This window comes from Pogona vitticeps, chromosome 2 (assembly GCF_051106095.1).
Source record: "Pogona vitticeps strain Pit_001003342236 chromosome 2, PviZW2.1, whole genome shotgun sequence".
NCBI lineage: Eukaryota > Metazoa > Chordata > Lepidosauria > Squamata > Agamidae > Pogona > Pogona vitticeps.
This window is the reverse complement of record NC_135784.1, coordinates 278,164,352-278,182,869: the sequence shown is the minus strand read 5'-3', so window position 1 is coordinate 278,182,869 and position 18,518 is coordinate 278,164,352. Positions and strand designations below refer to the sequence as shown.

Genomic DNA, 18,518 nt, shown 5'->3' with positions numbered 1-18,518 from the left:
TTGCAGGCTAGGTTAGGGAGCTGAAGATCTTGGTGGACTGGAACATCATCCAAAGGCCCCTGGTTTGTCCACCTGCTGTTTATGCTGGACGCAATCCACAAAACTAGAACTAAAGCTATGTGAATAAAAATTAAATTAAAATTTAATCAGATATAGGCTTTGACAGTAGTACATAATGGAAATCATGATTCCTGCAGGAAAGATTGTAATGTATAGCAGCAGACATTAAGTTGTGTTAGAATTCTAACAAAAATATAGCTTATATACATTTCTCTGCATGGAAACTATGAGTGTTTTACATTATTTTACATAACTAGATACAAAACATTGAAAAATGTTGGCACATTACATAAGCTACAATCATTGTCATTTTAAAAATCAGTTTACTTTCCTGGTCTCAGTGCAAAAGCAAGAGCTAAAAGTCTTTTCCCATTTAATGGGCAGTGTAATACTTTATATTAAATTATATATTTCAGCCTTTGAAAAACCTCTTGTAATGCACAGTGTTAATCAGTTAAATATTTAGAAAGATATGGAGAATAACAACCAATAACTTAATGATTGTCTAAGCCCATTAACTTATATAAGCCAAACTAGAATCTTGTTACTCAGGGAAAATGCAGTTTTTAATATCTCCCAGCTGCAGCTGCAGAAAAGTGTAACTTTCATTCATCCTTCAGTACAGATCTTCCAGAGGACAATGTGGTTAACAATGAATATAAAGAGATGTGTATTTTGGTTGCTAAAGCTCAAATGTCATACTTTTAATGGATTTTTCTGTTTCTACATTCAGTTTCTTTACTAAAGTTAAAATGAATCATATGAGGGCTACGTTATTTAATTTGGCCAGTCTCCCATTGAGCTTTTACAACCAGAAAATCCTGCCAGCAGAGTAGCGGGCAAACGACACTCACAGAATCATTGCCAATGCTCAAGCAGAGGGTGGATTTGGTCCATATAGATTCTTTCTTTATTCATATCAGACCACTGCACACATCACCAAGTTTACAGTGCAATGCTTCCAGAAGAGAAGGACTGGCCGGCTGCATGCTGTTGCTAAGGAGATGCCCAACTGTAATCGCAATGCTTTCCACTCTTGGGAGGATGATTGCCTGTGCAATGGCAAGACCTGTGAAAGTAGTGACCCTGCATAACTGCACTGGCAGGACATTTCACTTAGTGGAAGATCAGTACTTCTGTTGTTTTTAATGTTATAGAATCTTTGCCAGAATCCTTTTGAGCAAATCCATATATTCAAGAACAATCTCACATTGGTTTTCCCCACAGTTGGTCACATGCCCATCTTCACAACTGATGGTAAAGTGTGTTGGGTGAGACACACAACTGCCCTTCTGCCATCTCATAAGTCAGTATGATTCTGGCCCCTATGTTTAATGCATTATTCGAATTAAAATTAATGTCTTAAGAATGGTAACTATGGCTAGAAGTCTACAACACCAAGGCACAGGGGGTGTTCAGTTTTCCATGTGGAAAACACTATGCATATACAGCCACTTCCTTCCACCAAACAGAGATTAAGAAGCCTCTGCAAGGATTTGCATTCCAGAGAAGTTTTTGAATATGGCTTGTGTGCATGTATCCATGTATGGCTTATGACTATGCAATCTGTGCAGTATCGGCTGCTCCCAAGATCTGCAGCAGCAAACCCCATTCTAACAATTAGGTGTGTGGTGTTAATGATGCTGATGCACACAGGTATTTTAAGCTAAGATGCCAGTCCTCCAGAACTTAGAAAAGTTCCTTTTTAACACTACAGCTCCCAAAATCCCCCCCGTCAGCACAGGCTATGCTAGTCTGTTCCAGGAGCTATATAGTCTGAAATGTAAGCAAACCTTCAGCTGCTTGTCTGGAGCCTTGCACAATATGGCTCGCTGCTCTCCATTTGAAGGCAGAAAAAAGTACAGATTTGTTCCTCTACTGCACATTTGTAAAAGTTTGGTTGAATATGCAAAACAGATCCAAGGGCCTCTTGTGTGTGTAGAAAGAATCCACAATTTATCATTCGCTTTAGTGATGAAACCAGCTCCTGGAATGTACACACCCAGTGCTCACTGATACCGAAATGTACAGGGAAGCTGGATTATGGAGGAAAGTGGTGCAAGCGGACAGCTTTTGATCACAGTAATTGTCTATCTATGAAAGAAAATTATGTATGCTAGCATTATCTGGCAAAACAAAGATGACAATACTGTGTGACAGAACTAAAGTTCCATTGAACTTTTGCTATTAAAACAATCACTTTTTGACATTAAAAGACAGTTAAATTTGCTACTTTTTTTCCAAGTTATTTGCTTTGCTTTTTGTCTTACAGTTCTTGTATTCTGCAAAGGAACAAGGCTCCCCTAGTAAGACAAGTTTGATCAAATAACTGTTTCTGTTCCAAAGATGTTGGTTGTGTTTATCTGATGTCCTCTTATATGGGAATTACTGTAGATGTACAGTATATCGATTTTGGCCTGCAGATAAAAGTGTATCAATTCTACCATTTGACAAATTATAACAATTTTATAAAACTACCTTTAAAATGTGCTGTTGTGCCACAAAAGAAGATAACTTTATAAAGTATTTATTGGTCTCTAGGTTATCACCTTGTATATATATAAAAAACAAGTTTTGCAGATTTTAGAACTATTTAAAGTCAAGAAATAATTATTCTCTTCTTGCTGCCTAGTTGATTTCTTCATTGTGAAGGAAAGTCTGCCCCTTTAGGTCTGTACCAGCTTGTGGTTCACAGTGTGAGTGGTAGGCTACTGATGTTCTGCTTCCTCCTCTTAGCTTCTGTTATTGTTCTCTGAAGGAAGGCGGAGGCTTCTGCACTTTGACTCGTCTAATGTTTTCCAGTGTTTGTAGTTCTTTGCTAAGTGTTCCATCAGAATAGGTAGATGAGCAAATGCTGAGAGAGGGGAAAATAGTATGAATGCTATAAACCTTTAAAAACAAACATTCAAACTGTCATTGTCCCAAAACATTTTTGGAAGGTGAGTAGTTAGTTTTATGTAAACAATAATACAAGCCAAACAGGCAGCAAAAATAGGCAGGTATGAAAACTTTTTAAGAACATTTGGATCGCCAACAAAATGCAGGCCGGAGAGTGTTTTAGATGCCAGCTAACCATCCATGTCCTTTTCCAGGAGATCTATTTAGGAATGGACAGGTCTATTAATCTGTCCACATTATTCTGGGGGGGGGGGGGTATTTAATTTTTTTTTAAAGCACAGAAATTATATTCAAATATTTTTACATATTCTCCCCAACCAAATTTGCATTTATAAATCTATTGTTATCCCAAAATAGAGCTTTTTCCAACACAGGTTAGTTTTTTAGCTAAAAATTGCATTATGATGATCAATTTCCTGAAGCTCCCCATAGTTCAAACGTGTTACTTTTTTGGAGCTGTAGTCCAAAAAAAGTAACATTTCCAAGCTGTGAAGCATCCTAACACTGCTCCAGCTTCTTTCCTTTGCATTCATTCATTCATTCATTCATTCATTGAATTTATATCCCGCCCATCTACTCTGGGCGGCTCACATCAAATAGAATAAAAACAGTTAACATATAACAACAATTTCACAACAGTGAACAATCATTCAAGATGGAGATAAAAGATAAATCAAGTGTTGCCCAGAGGGAAGGCCTGCCTAAATAGCCAGGTTTTGAGTTGGCTTTTGAAAATACCCAGCGAAGGGGCCAAGTGGATCTCGGAGAGGAGATTATTCCAAAGACCGGGAGCCACCGCCAAGGCGGCTTGGTTTCTTGCTTTTTCCTTCTGGGCCTCCCTCCTCAGCCACCCCTCCTGGCTAGAACGAGTGATACAAGTAGATCTAGGTGGGAGGAGGCGTTCTGCCAGGTATCGAGGTCCTAAACCGTTTAGGACTTTATATGCAATCATTAAGACTTTGAAATCAATGCGGAAACGAACGGCCAGCCAATGCAATGCGGCCAGGGTGGGAGAGAGATGTTGATGTTATCTCACTCCACTGAGAAGTCTGACTGCTGCATTCTGCACCATTTGAAGCTTTCCCACAATCTCAAAGGTAGCCCCATGGAGAGCGCATTACAGTGGTGTAATCTCAAGATTACGAGCGCATGGACCAAAGTGGTGAGCGCCCCAACATCAAGATAGGGACGCGGCTGAGCAATCCGCCAAAGATGAAAATCCAGTGACGCCACCTGGGTTTCCATGGTGAGTGCCGGGTTCAGATGGATCCCCAAGCTGCGAACCTCACTCTTCGTAGTGAGAGTCAGCCCCCCAAAAGAGAGGGAGTTTCCCAAACCGCCAATGGCATTGTTTTCTTCCTCATCCAATAAGTTCATCAGCATTCTATGGTCAGTATATATATATTCAGTACGATCCCCCTCTCTCTGCTTTTCTGCTCTATCTTTCTGTGAAAACCTCAAGGTTGTTCCATGTCTCCTGTCCTTACACCTCCCTTTTTTGTGCTGATGCTTTCCTTTTAGTTACATAAAAAAACAATGAAAATGAGCAAACTGTAGAAAATAAAAGATTTAAAAACAGACAGGCATGCTCTCTTTTAAAGCAGATAACTGCCAAATACAGTTCCTATTAATTTGAATGCAGTTGCTATCTGAGAACAACTCAAAGTGATGTTGTAATTTTTAATGAATTGTTTTAAGGCCTCATTGGAACTCCCACAGAAATGTGGAAGTTGGAACTCAGACGGAAGGTACCCAGCTGAGTGTGCTTTAAGTTAAGTTTTATTATGGTCATAGACCCGAAAACTCAAAGATAAAAACATAATACAAGATATACAGAATAAGTAAGTTGTTATAACAAATCAACAGTATAAAACTTGAGTCAGGTGGTTGTCTTAATATAACATTTTATGAATTCTTAAAACTGAGAATAAAAACTTAGCAACCATGTTATTAATTGGTTCTCTCTCGACATCAGAAACTTCAGGTAGTCTGTGGGAGATATACTAGTACCTTTACACATTATTGGGTAGAAATAGTGGATATGTTCGAACCTATATAAGCTGCATTCTAGAATGGTGTGGGCACAACTGTTTCCTTTCTCCACAGGGAATGTTATTAAAGCACCCTTTTAACAAGGCTGAAGGAAAGCAATTAAACCTAACCTTTGAGAAGACAAAACAATACCTTGGTATTCGTTGACTTGGGAAAGTTAAAATGTAAACCAAAATACATTGGTGAACAGGTCCTGTCCAGCTGGGGGAACTTTGCAAAAATTGGAAGTGCTTCCCCCCTTTCACCCTACTGTTGATTCACTAACAATACTCTACAACTACAGTGGTGCCTCGCAAGATGATTGCCTCGTGGGACGATTAATCTGCAAGACAATTAGTTTTTGCGATCACTGTTGCGCTTCGCAAGACAATTTTTCCTATGACGATTTTCGCAAGATAATGTTTGGGTCTATGCTTTGCAACACTATTTTTCTTAAGAGACGCTTTTTCGCAAGACGTTGTTTTTGACTGTTGGGTCCGTGACTCGCAAGAGGATTTTTTAACGGACACTTTTTCACAAGAAAAATGTTTTTCTATGATATTTATAAAGTTTTTTTATTTGACTTTGTTCTGACTTTTTTTGCCCGTAGGAATGCATTAATTGGATCTCAATGCAGTTCTATGGGAAAACGCGTTTGGCAAGACATTTTTTCCGCAAGATGACAATTTCCCCCCATTGGAACGCATTAATTAGATTTCAAAGCATTCCTCCTATGGGCAACTGCGTTTCGCAAGACGATGTTTTCACAAAACGACATTTTTCGCGGAACGAATTAACATCGTCTTGTGAGGCGCCACTGTATTTGGAGTGAGAGATTCTAAGGGGTCATCTTACCTGAACAATTCAATCTTCTTCTCACTAGCATGTATCTGACAGCATTCAGGCAACAGAGATAAGAGGATACACTTTAATGCAGAATCCTTGGCTAGATGGGTTTAAACTCACATACCCTACCTACTGTCTTTTTGGTGAAACCAAGAATTTTTTCTACAGCAGAAAAAAACAAAAGTGGAATTTCTTACCATCCCAGGCATCAAACATGTCCATTATGAAGTAATCGATGAAGGATATTTGAGACTTTGGGATACTACAGGTATTTCTGTCAAATACTGGCATGACAACTGGTAAACCCTGTCTCTTTTCTTCATCAGTCTGTAGAAAAACAGCAATTGGTTTTAGTTAAACTGCCAAACCATAGGAAGAATTAGGCCATTTAGTAGACAATATAATCATCCCACTATTCAGTCTAGACTGGAAACAGTAGACTTTCATGGCTAAATGAAGATGAACAACTTTCAATGGTAATTAAAACTATTGCACTAACCAAAACCATAGCAAAACAAAAGGACCAGTATCCCTTTTTTAAATGGAGGGGGGAAATAATTGGCGATCTGCAGACCAATGTTGTTTTAAGCCAAAACCTTATTTAGGCTTTCTAACTAGTTCAAGTAATCATGTGAGGGGAGTGTTTTATTCCTACCACTCACACATGTCAATGTCCTTATGTGGAGAACAAGTTTAAAACACATAGTTGATTAGCCACATGATAATGAACGCTGATTTTCCATTCATTATTGTATGGAGAGCCTCTATGCTCTCCAGACAAGTGATCTCAAGATAAGAGGGGCATCAGAGGGGTGGGACTAAAGCATTACTCCCCTACTTGTTTACCTAAAAATTGCTGGAATATCTTAACAGGTTTTAAATACCGTATTTACCGGTGTATAAGGCGACTGGGTGTATAAAACCACTCCCCAACATTCCCACTCAGAATGTAGAGTTTGTTATATACTTGCTGTATAAGACTACCCCCTCTCCCGCATGCGTGATTCTGCTTTGGTTGCATCATGGGGAGAGTTCCTTTTGCCCCTTTTGTTTCCTTTTCGGAGAGAGCCAGGGTTTGCTGGAAGAAGGAACAGCAGAGAGGCGGCAGCCATTTTGGAGAGGTGGCAGCCATTTTGAGAAGCAGCAGCCATGTGGTCGCATTTCAAAATGGCTGCCTCCTCTCTGCTGTTCCGACAGTCAGCTGTTCGGCGCTAGAGTAGGGCTTTTCCCAGGCTAGGAGCAGGGCTCTACGTGGTCTTACTACCAGGTAAGTGACTTTGCTGGGAGAGAGGGAGGGTTTGCTGGACATGCACCCGGCATACAAGACGACCCCCCCCACTTGAAGGCATGTTTTTCAGGGCCAAAAAGTCATCTTGTACGCCGGCAAATACTGTATCTTTGAAAATAAAAGGTTCCACACATCCGAAATGCAAGTAGCATTTCTGTAACTTCACTGTAAGGTTTTGTGCTTAGATCACAAGAATAAGAACCTCAATGTCAGCCTCAATCTCTTAAATCAGTTGGACGTCAGGTGAGACCATTGAAATCAATCAGACTTCAGTTAATCATAACTCAAGTAGACTTCACTGATTTAAATGGATCTGCCTTATGCATGACTAAATTTGAGTTCAATTCATTGTACACTTTCTCCTTGAATTGCACAGTTTTCAGCAGCACAGTTTTGGATTTTTCCCCAATAAATAAATAAATATTTCAATAAGTAAATATTCAATAAATACTGTGCTGCTCATCTCCGGGAAAGGGCCTGGGAAAGGTTGAGGGAGGTCACAGTGGCATGCTACTCCATGGGGGGGGGGAGAGTTTGTAGTTTGCACTTACGTTTGAGAGGGTGTAAGAGTTATACATGGATTTTGAATGACATGAGGTTCCAGCACCCTAACCCCAGCGCTTTTGAAGGGAAAAGTGTATTAGCTTATAGTATGCTAAAATTGCAATCTTACTGAACTGGAATTTGAAATAATAATAAATTCGTACCTGTGCAAAATACTCTTCTGAAATTCTCCCAGCCCACTCAATGCATAGTTCCAGAGGGCGACATGGATTTGCAACATCTGCACATTTAATCATCATGCGCTTGATCAGTGTCTGGTTGTCTGGATAGTTCTTCAGATTGGATGTACATTCACAGCTGCTACCCTCAATCTGGAAAACACATTTTCAGTTCCAGTCCTCATCAGCATGCCTGCTCACAATCATTGTTATAACCCTTTTGCATCATAATACAAATAACTAAGTGAGAAAACTGTTGTCTATAGGGACATTACTGTTAAAAATGAGCGTGTAAATTTTTTTCTTTTTATTTAAACTTATCCAAAGGTATTATGGTCTTATAACTGGAAAAAAGGTTCACAGCATCAGTGAAATTCAGTTAACCTCAATTTATTGTAAATACTGAATTAACAGAAACAAGACAAATGGGTTTCTAGTTAGATAGTAGCATGTTTTCTCAATGTTATGTTTTCAATGCTTATCCAAGCCCTTTGCACTGAATGCCATTGTGTGGGATTAGCACTATCTTTTTATTTTCCATATTTCTGTGCTAGAGAACAAGATTCTACGGAGATCTTAGCCCTACAATGTCCAGGGATTCCATGGCTCATTGCCAGAGTACATGATAAATATTGCAAGAATTTACAGACAGTGTAGATATATACATTGGGGTAGAGGTTCATTACAACAGTGTTCCCCAACCTTGGGCCTCCAGATGTTCTTGGACTACAACTCCCAGAAGCCTTCACCACCACCTCTTCTGGCCAGGATTTCTGGGAGTCGAAGTCCAAGAACATCTGGAGGCCCAAGGTTGGGGACCACTGCATTACAAGACAGTTCAATGGTAGAGCACATGGTAGATTATAGCAGGGAGTGGACCTAATGATGTGCTTTATGACTTCACTATGGATTTAACTTGCTAATTAACTATAGAGTGACACTATAAATACAGTGGTGCCTCGCACAACGGGTGCCTCACACAACGATGAATTCACACAACGATGCCTTTTTCTGTTAAATTTGCCGCCTCACACAGCGATGTTTCCTATGGGGGATTTTCACACAACAATGTCTCTTTTTCGTTCCTGTAAAAATGTCTTACAATGTTTGGAAGCCGTTTTAAATGCTTGCAATGGTTAGCCCACCTCCTGAAACCTATGCAAACTGATTTTGGTGTTGTTCTGACACTTCGTTAATTTATGGTAATTTTTTGTTTTCTCCATTGAAAACAATTGAATGGTCTGTCTAATGGTTTCCAATGGAGAAAACAAAAAATCATCATAAATTAACGAAGTGTCAGAACAACACCAAAATCAGTTTGCATAGGGTTCAGGAGGTGGGCTAACCAGTGCAAGCATTTAAAACAGTTTCCAAACATTGTAAGACACTTTTACAGGAGCGAAAAGGGAGATCGGGAAAGGGCTCTTTGATCTCCGTTTGCCTTTCAAAGCTCTTCCCGATCTCCCTTTTCGCTCCTGTAAAAGTGTCTTACAATGTTTGGGTTCAACAATATGAAAGTACTACATGTGTTTTCATACGGTAGAAAGGCCTTGAAACAGAGTGAACACCATAATTTCTAAGGAATTTATTTCTATAATTGATTCAACAAATGTATTCAATTTTGGTAATATTTATAAAAACAATGGACAGAATTCTATTCAGGATTTATACCAGCATCAGTGTAATTCCAGAAATTGTGGCAGCTAACTAACAAGTCACTGCTTGCATGCCATTCCTGCCACATGACTAGGAACACAATCAGCAATTTGCTAATAAAAAGCCATTTGGTGTTGAGGTTCATGCAATTACATTCACACTGCTTAAAAACCCAATACAATTCTGGCCAGTGTCTGGGTTTAGAAGAAAACAGTGCAAAACCAGTGCTTAAAAAATACAAGCATTGCAAAAGCATTAAAGAACCAGATCTTGGGGACCACTGCCTTCTGCATTTGGATTTGAAGACTAAAACACCCAAATCAATCTGCAAACCAAACAGTGTTATCCCACTTACGTTAGCATTGGTTTCCTCAGAAGCCATAGGCTTAGTGATGCTGTTCACAAATTTGTTTACATGTTCAAAGTGCTTCGTCATTTCTGTTGCCAAAACCATGTCAATAATTGCCTGACGAAGTGTTCGATAATGATTTCTGAAGAGGAAAAGCAATCCTTTCATGAGATATACATTCACAGAATCAACCTTCTCCTCTGGTCTCTTGTGGTTTCTCTGTTGACTACACAGGTACAGTATCAACTTAAAGAACAGCAGTTAAGTGCAATCACATAACACAGCTTTTTTCAACCTGGTACCTCCATATGTGCTGGACTAAAACTCCCAGAATCTTCTAGCTGTTGGAAGAATCTTCCAGAAAAGCACTCTTTTGCACCTCTTGCCAAGGATTCCCAATAGGGGCATTCTGGAAGTCAGAGTGGACTGCTAACCAGTGAAATAAATAGTTATCTCTCACTACCTTACTGCCTCTTCCTAAAAAGATTCACCACTTCCTGTCTCCTCCTCTCATTCCTTTCTGAATTTCAAACCATTGATCTCTCTCTCTCTCTCTCTCTCTCTCTCTCTCTCAATCTTAATTCCGGTTTGGGATTCATCCATTCCTCCCTTTCACATTATGTATTCTGCATATAAGTTAAATAAGCTGGGAGACAATATACAACCTTGTTGTACTCCTTTCTTAATTTGAACCAATCAGTTGTTCCATATCCAGTTCTAACTGTTGCTTCCTGTCCCACATACAGATTTCTCAGGAGGTAGATAAGGTGGTCAGGCACTCCCATTTCTTTAAGAGCTTGCCATAGTTTGCTGTGGTCCATACAGTTGAAGCCTTTTGTGTAGTCAATGAAGCAGAAATAGATTTTTTTTCTGGAACTCTGTGGCTTTCTCCATAATCCAGCGCACGTTAGCAATTTGGTCTCCAGTTCCTCTGCCCCTTCGAAATCCAGCTTGTACTTCTGGGAGTTCTCGGTCCACATACTGCTGAAGCCTACCTTGTAGGATTTTGAGCATAACTTTGCTAGTGTGTGAAATGAGTGCAACTGTACAGTAATTGGAGCATTCTTTGGCACTGCCCTTCTTTGGGATTGGGATTGGGATTTATACACACACACACACACACACACACACACACACACACACACACACACACACACACACATATCCCGCCTATCTGGTCTTACGACCACTCTATGTAGACTGATCTTTTCCAATTCTCTGGCCACTGCTGAGTTTTCCAAACTTGCTGGCATATTGAATGTAGCACCTTAACAGCATCATCTTTTAAGATTTTAAATAGTTCAGCTGGAATGCCATCACCTCCACTGGCCTTGTTGTTAGCCAGGCTTTCTAAGGCCCACTTGACTTCACTCTCCAGGATGTCTGGCTCTAGGTCAGCAACAACATTGTCTGGGTTGTCTGGGATTTCCAAATCTTTCTGATATAATTCCTCTGTGTATTCTTGCCATCTCTTCTTGATGTCTTCTGCCTCTGTGAGGTCCCTCCCATTTTTGTCCTTTATCGTGTCCATCTTTGCACAAAAGGTTCCTCTGATATCTCCAATTTTCCTGAACAGAACTCTGGTTTTTCCTTTTCTGTTATTTTCCTCTATTTCTTTGCATTGTTCATTTAAGAAGGTTCTCTTGTCTCTCCTTGCTATTCTTCGGAAATCTGCATTCAATTTTCTGTAACTTCCCTATCCCCTTGCATTTTGTTTCCCTTCTCTTCTCTGCTATATGTAAGGCCTCGTTGGACAGCCACTTTGCTTTCTTCCATTTCCTTTTTTGTTTTTGTTGTTGCTGCCTCCTGTACAATGTTATGAGCCTCCATCCATAGTTCTTCAGGCACTCTGTCCATCAAATCTAGTTCCTTAAATCTGTTCTTCACTTCCACTGTGTCTTCATAAGGGATGTGGTTTAGATTATCCCTGACTAGCCCTGTGGTTTTTCCTACTTTCTTCAGTTGAAGCTTGAGTTTTGCTATAAGAAGCTGATGATCAGAGCCACAATCAGCTCCAGGTCTAGAGCTTCTCCATCTTTGGCTGTAGAGAATATAATCAATCTGATTTCGGTATTGCCCATCTGGTGATGTCCATGTGTAGAATTGTCTTTTGTGTTGTTGGAAAAGAGTGTTTGTGATGACCAGCTTGTTCTCTTGACAAAACTCTATTAACCTTTGCCCTGCTTCGTTTTGAACTCCGAGGACAAACTTGCCTGTTGTTCCTTTTATCTCTTGACTCCCTACTTTAGCATTCCAATCCCCTAGAATGAGAAGAACATATTTATTTGGTGCCAGTTCTAGAAGGTGTTGTAAATCTTCATAGAATTGTTCAATTTCAGTCTCCTCAGCAATGCTGGTTGGTTCATAAACTTAGATTACTGTGATGTTGAAAGGTCTGCCTTGGATTCGTATTGAAATCATTCTATCATTTTTGAGATTGTATCCCAGTACAGCTTTTCCCACTCTTTAGTTGGCTATGAGGGCTACTCCATTTGTCCTATGGGATTCTTGCCCACAATAGTAAATATGGTAATCATCTGAATTGAATTTGCCCATTCCTGTCCATTTTAGCCCACTGACGCCCAGGATGTCAATGTTTATTCTTGCCATCTCCTCTTTGACCACATCCAGCTTACCAAGGTTCATAGATCTTACATTCCAGGTTGCTATGCAGTATTTTCTTAGTAGCATCAGACTTTCTTTTCACTTCGAGGCGCGTCCGCAGCTGGGCGTCCTTTCGACTTTGGCCCAACCACTTCATTAGCTCTAGAGCTACTTGTACTTGTCCTGCGCTCTTCCTCAGTAGCATGTTGAATGCCTTCCGACCTGAGGATCTCATCTTCCAGCATCATATCTTTTAGCCTTTTTGTTTCACTGTTAATTCATTCATTATATTCATATTCACACACTCAACAGTATTAACCACCATTCTCAAGGAGGGACACATGAGCCCCTCAGGGGCCCTGGAACATTTGAAGGGGGGCAAAGACTTCTTGTAAGGATATGAAAACTAATGTAAGGAAACCAATAATGCAACATATATTGGGCAAATTTGAGTAGTGTAAGGGCAACAAAGAAAAGGCATTAATAATAAAGGCCATTCCTTTGAAAAGGTAACTTTCCAAGCTCTGCCCAAAGTACAAACATTCCTATTTTCCTAGAATTGAATAAATTCCTATCTTAACCACCTGGAGAGAAATATATATCCATATCTCAGTAACTTCGGGTACATATTTGGTGGACATCAAGATAGGAAACAGGATGTGTGCATGAGCACGCCTGCTCCCGCATACGTGCTGTGCCACCGTTTGCGCACACGCACACTAATTTGCGTGAGGGGGCATGCAAGCTCGTTTGCACATGCACACGAGCGTGGGGGGTGCCCCGCCTTCCCCAGCCGGTCCGCGGGGTGAAAAATGTTGGGGACCCCTGCTCTACATGCGCTGAAGAAAGAGAATTTGCAAGAAGCTAACCTGTTGAGATTCTTAAAGATGTTGCACTTGTTGTCTTTCACAGTGAGCTGGAATGCCAGTGCTGTGTGATGGCTTTCCAGGACAGCCGTGTCATTGTAGAGCACAGCCAGCTCACTGCCTGCATTGCAAAGGAAAGAGTTGGTTCGTCCCGGGTGATCTACATCATGAACTGTTGCAGCTAGTAAAGCAGCCACTTCATCTAAATGATCAAGGCTTCCCTAGGGGGGAAAAAGAGTTTTCATTCATTAGTAGAGACATAGATATATATCCAGGTCTGGGGGGTGGGGGGCGAACAGTTAAATAAACCAAATTTCATTTTACACTGCTATACTTTGAGAGAACATTTCCTTGTGATTCTTTCATAATAACTGGTCAAAATCTTATTACTAATGTATGCCAACGTAAAACAAATAGTGTAAATCCGAGCAATGAATTGTTGCTACGGTGGTTTATATTTCTCATTGCAAGTCACATGATTTGAATAGTCACATGATGAGGAATATAAGCAGCAATCTGCTTCTGCGATTTATGCTACTGTATTTGGCTTACGCTGGTGTAACAGAATTCTGGCCACTTATTCCCCATTCTGTGAAAGAAAAAAGTCAGCTATTGGAAAGGAAATATTAATTTTTAATGGTGACACAACTGTAGCTCAGTTTTATTCTCTGAGGTTGCAGTTAGAATTTATGAGAAACCCCCGAACTATTCAAAAACATATTAATGAGTCAACAACTAGATGGATGGTGGGACGATAAAAGTCTCCGCAGAAATTGTACCTTCACTCTCTCTTTCCCCAGAAAGAATGCCGTCGCGTGCAACACATCAGCTGCATGAGTCGAATTATGGTAGGAATTAGAAGAATGATAGTTGGCTTCTATCACCTGGAGCCAGGCACGAATGGTGGCTTCTGAGCAGTTTAGAAATTCACAGACACCAAAACGGGCAAAAATTTTCAAACCCAGATAAACCAAAGGCCTGGAACATAATTAGAGAGGCAACGGTCAAACACGGTAGGAAAGCCAAGCACTATCCCACTCCCTGTGTTTGGAGTCTCCCACTGCAGACAGTCACAATCTATTAGGTGAATGAGAGAGCACTTCTTACTACAGGGGCCACTATGTCCTAAGCAAAGTAACAGCTTCCTGTACCAAGAAGATGGGAATCTATATTTTGAGAACAGAAAGACAATCAAGAAGGGGAAAGGGAAAGAAGAACAGCCACATCATGCCCTTTGCACAGTTTTGTTGTTCTATGACATACACACACCTTTAAAAAAAAAAACGGTGGGGAGACAACTTACAACAACAAGAAGGGCAGCATGAAGGAAGGAAAATCTTGATTCTGGCGCTGTGATCCTGAGCTTAAAATAAGCTCAGATGTATTTTGGCCTGGGAGGGGTGTTGGCATTTTATTTCCCATGCCAAGCAGTGCAACGCTTAAAAGGTGGGGATGGGAGTAGAATTTTCATCAGGCTAACAGCATGGGGTGAAAAAGTTAAAAACACCACTACCTGTTGAGTGAAGCTTGCAAAAAGAAGCAGGACCACTGGGGGGAAACACGACGATAAAAAGAAATTCAGTGTTCTTAATAGAAATGGGCACGAACTGCCTGTTCAGCAGTTTGTGCTGGTTTGGCTGACAGCCAAAGAAGGGTTCCACAGTCTGGCACCCTCCTTCCTCTGGACGCAGCCACCCTGGCGTCCCTGACCTGCCTCCTCTGGGCACTGCCTCAGAGCAGCCCCCTGCCAGAGGGAACGGGGCACTGCGGAACACCTTTCCAGCTGTTGGCTGAACCGGCAGTTCATGCCCGTCTCTAGTTCTTAAACTTAGCTACATTGGTGGAAACACATCAACAGCCTCATGGAAGAAGTGAATTCTGAGGAGGAATTTGAAAGGAGAGATAGGGAACTATGTAGACCAGGGGTCCCCAACCTTTTTTCACCCTGCGGACCAGCTAGGTAAGGCAAGGCACCCCCTGCGCCTGTGCGCAGGGGCGAATGAGCACACACGCACAAATGGCAGTGCGGCGCTTGTGCGGATGCGCCTGTGCGCAAACTGCAGCGTAGTGCTCATGCGGGCGAGCTGGAACATGCGCACATGCATGAATCAGCTGTGTGGTGGTGAGTGCATGCGAGTGGGTGGGAGGTCTGTCTCCTTGGCCTGGTCTGGCCCAGGCCACGGACCAGCACTGGCCCGTGGACCAGGGGTTGGGGACCTCTGATGTAGATGCTCTGGGACAGCACGGTAGTCACAAAGGTCACAAGAAAGAAAGGCTTGAGCGGAAAGAGCCGAGTATGATCCTCTTTGTTTCAAAGCAAACAGCAACAAAGGTGATTAACATGGAATTTTAAAAGGGTATCTGCGCACCTTCAGAAGTTATACTCATGTTGCACATTAATCTGGAAGCATGAAAAGAAGAAGCAGAGGCTACTCATAGCTGCCTGTGCCCGCTTCCCTATCTGCTGCCAAAGACAAACTCATACAATGGAACAAATTGTAATGCACACAGGATTCATTTACATCTCAGCTTGTTCAGCAACTGTCTTCGGTGTCTACCTAACTCTCTCTCTCTCTTTCTCTGAAAGGAGGCTTGCCTTTTATTTGTAACAGTTTCCAGTTCAAAAATGTTGAAATCCCAGTTCTCTTCATTCTCCAGCAAGTGTGCAATACAGGGTGGAATGTCACTGATGGTATTGGGCACTGAAAGGTGACCATGGCTCTGGCTTGTACCTGTCCAAATGACAAACGTGACAAACAGACAAGCTGGGACTTCTTAAAACTTGCAGAACCCTTGGGTAAAGCTAGGCATGCGAAACCCATGTGTTCAAACCAGAGCTTAGAAAAATAATTACTTTTGGGTTACATACTTCCAGATAAAATTTTTATTGCACAATCAACAAATCATTGCAATACAGTATTAAAACAAGTTTAATCTAACTTCCAGAATTCTGCAACCAGCAAGATGGCTGGGAGATTCTAGGAACTGCAAAGTACTTTTTCCAAACTCAACTCAAACGTACACCTGAAACAATCCCCGTCTTGTAGAACACTGGTTCTTAACCTTGGGTTACTCAGGAGTTTTGGACTGCAACTCCCAGAAGCCTTCACCACCAGCGGTCCTGACTGGGGTTTCTGGGAGTTGCAGTTCAAAAGCATCCGAGTAACAAAGGTTAAGAACCACTGTTGTAGAAGTTGTTATATGTGAGAAGAGCATGCAGGTATACAATGCATAAAATGTTCTTCTGAGATTCGCCTGGCCCCTTCCTTGGTAACCTTCATGAAATCCTTCAAAACTTTCCTATTCAAGTTTTTCAAAATATTCCATCTTAGTGGTCGCTGTATATACATACTTAATACCCTTTGCTGCTGCCTCTTTTTAATGTTTGCAAATTTGAAACTTGAATTTTATTGACTGATTAATTTAATCTATTGTAGTTGTATTTGGATTTCTTTTGTTATGCTTGCCCATTTTATTTTATTATGTGGTATTATTTTATTATCTTGATGTTTTACGAGTACTGATTTTGTTTTTGTTGTCTTCATAGGGTGGCCTATGGCCAGATGGGCAGTATAAAAGTCAAACAAACAAACAAACAAACAAATAAATATTACAAAAGTATAAATTCCACCTTGTATTTTTTTACAGCCAGTGATTCTTGTTTCAGTCCAGTTCTAGTCATGGGTTCCAAGTCACAAGAAATAATTGCTAGTCCTCTTGCAATTAAAAAGAGCATCGGAACATGCAGCACAACAATTTAGCATCCTGACAGATACACCCATAGATCTGCCTTTGCTGATTGGGGCTGCTGCCAAGTTATTTCACTAACAAGCTAAAATACACCGAAAATATTAATCCAAATCTATAGGGTTCTCTCCCTTCCTCCCTCCTTCCTTTCTTCACACACTGTAAACAGAGAGTTTGGAACTGCCTTTGTGGCTATAAAAAGGTAAAGGTTCTCCTTGACATTTTTTTTAGCCCAGTCGTGTCAGACTCTAGGGGGCAGTGCTCATCCCGTTTTTCAAGCGCTTGTCTGAAGACAGTTTCCATTGTCACATGGCCAGCATGACTAGGAAATGCCATTTTACCTTCCCACCAAGATGGTACCTATTTATCTACTCGCATTTACATGCTTTCGAACTGCTAGGTTGGCGAAGAGCTGGGACAAAGCAATGGGAGCTCACCCCATCACGTGGATTCGATCTTACGACTGCTGGTCTTCTGACCCTGCAGCACAGGCTTCTGTGGTTTAGCCCGCAGTGCCACCACATCCCTTAAGCGCCACCACGTCCCTTTTTGTGGCTATGGATGAGTCTATTTAAGGACCGTTTCCCATCTCACAACACAGTTGGCTCTTTTCAGGGAAAGTCAACTGCATAAAGGATTTTGGAGACAGGAAACGGTAGATAATAAACTCAATCACTGTATGAGAATGCATCTTCTTTTCACGAAAAGCAAATAAATGTTTGATTGTTTTAACAATAAGATACAAAAAGCACAGCTGATGGATTCTTTGTTCATACCTTTGATTTTGAGTAAGAGTACAGTGGTGCCTTGCTTAGCGACGTTAATCCGTGCAGGAAAAAACGTTGCTAAGCGATTTCATCGCTAAACGGAATTTAAAAGCCCATAGAAATGCATTAAAACGCCATTAATGCGTTCCTATGGGCTTCAAAACTAACCTTACCCGAAAATCATCCATGGGGCGGCGATTTTCGGTGCCTCTAAAGCGAGGACACACAGCGGGTGGCCATTTTGTTTACCCGGTGGCCATTTTGAAACCGCCGATCAGCTGGCCGAACATGGGGGCTTTGCTATGATCGCTTCCCCGCGATCATCGCAAAGCAAATTTCCCCATAGGGACCATCGCTAAGCGATCGCTTTTGCGATTGCTTAAACTCCGTCGCTAAGCGATTTCGTCGCTCAACGGAGCGATCGCTAAGCTAGGCACCACTGTACATCGTTTTGCAATGTTAACAATAAATGGAACAGATGTACATAAAAAGACTTTGGCGTTGAAACTTACTTTTAGAAACTATGTATTCATTTCCTGACACCCTTCTCAAGCCATCCTGGATGAAATAAAAAACAACTTTACAATGCAGGATTCCACACAGCAAAAGTGACAATGGGTAACATGCACTCTCAAAATATGGTATCATTAAAGAAGCAGAAGGGGAAAATAGTTAAGGATATTA

At 41.1% G+C, this 18,518-nt stretch overlaps 1 protein-coding gene across 2 annotated transcripts in view; it reads right to left on the bottom strand.

The window, feature by feature from the left end:
• Positions 1-120: 120 nt before the first annotated feature.
• PDE8B (phosphodiesterase 8B) overlaps positions 121-18,518 on the bottom strand; it is a 66,834-nt gene continuing 48,436 nt past the window's right edge. For both annotated transcript variants that reach the window (XM_072992672.2, XM_072992673.2), the window contains exons 15-22: positions 18,347-18,392; positions 15,917-16,052; positions 14,100-14,298; positions 13,324-13,541; positions 9,857-9,992; positions 7,831-7,998; positions 6,033-6,162; positions 121-2,914 (exon numbers count right to left, since the gene is read on the bottom strand). In XM_072992672.2, the coding sequence (XP_072848773.2) occupies positions 2,793-2,914; positions 6,033-6,162; positions 7,831-7,998; positions 9,857-9,992; positions 13,324-13,541; positions 14,100-14,298; positions 15,917-16,052; positions 18,347-18,392 (1,155 nt within the window). In that variant the 3' untranslated portion in view covers positions 121-2,792. The remainder of the gene's footprint in view (positions 2,915-6,032; positions 6,163-7,830; positions 7,999-9,856; positions 9,993-13,323; positions 13,542-14,099; positions 14,299-15,916; positions 16,053-18,346; positions 18,393-18,518) is intronic.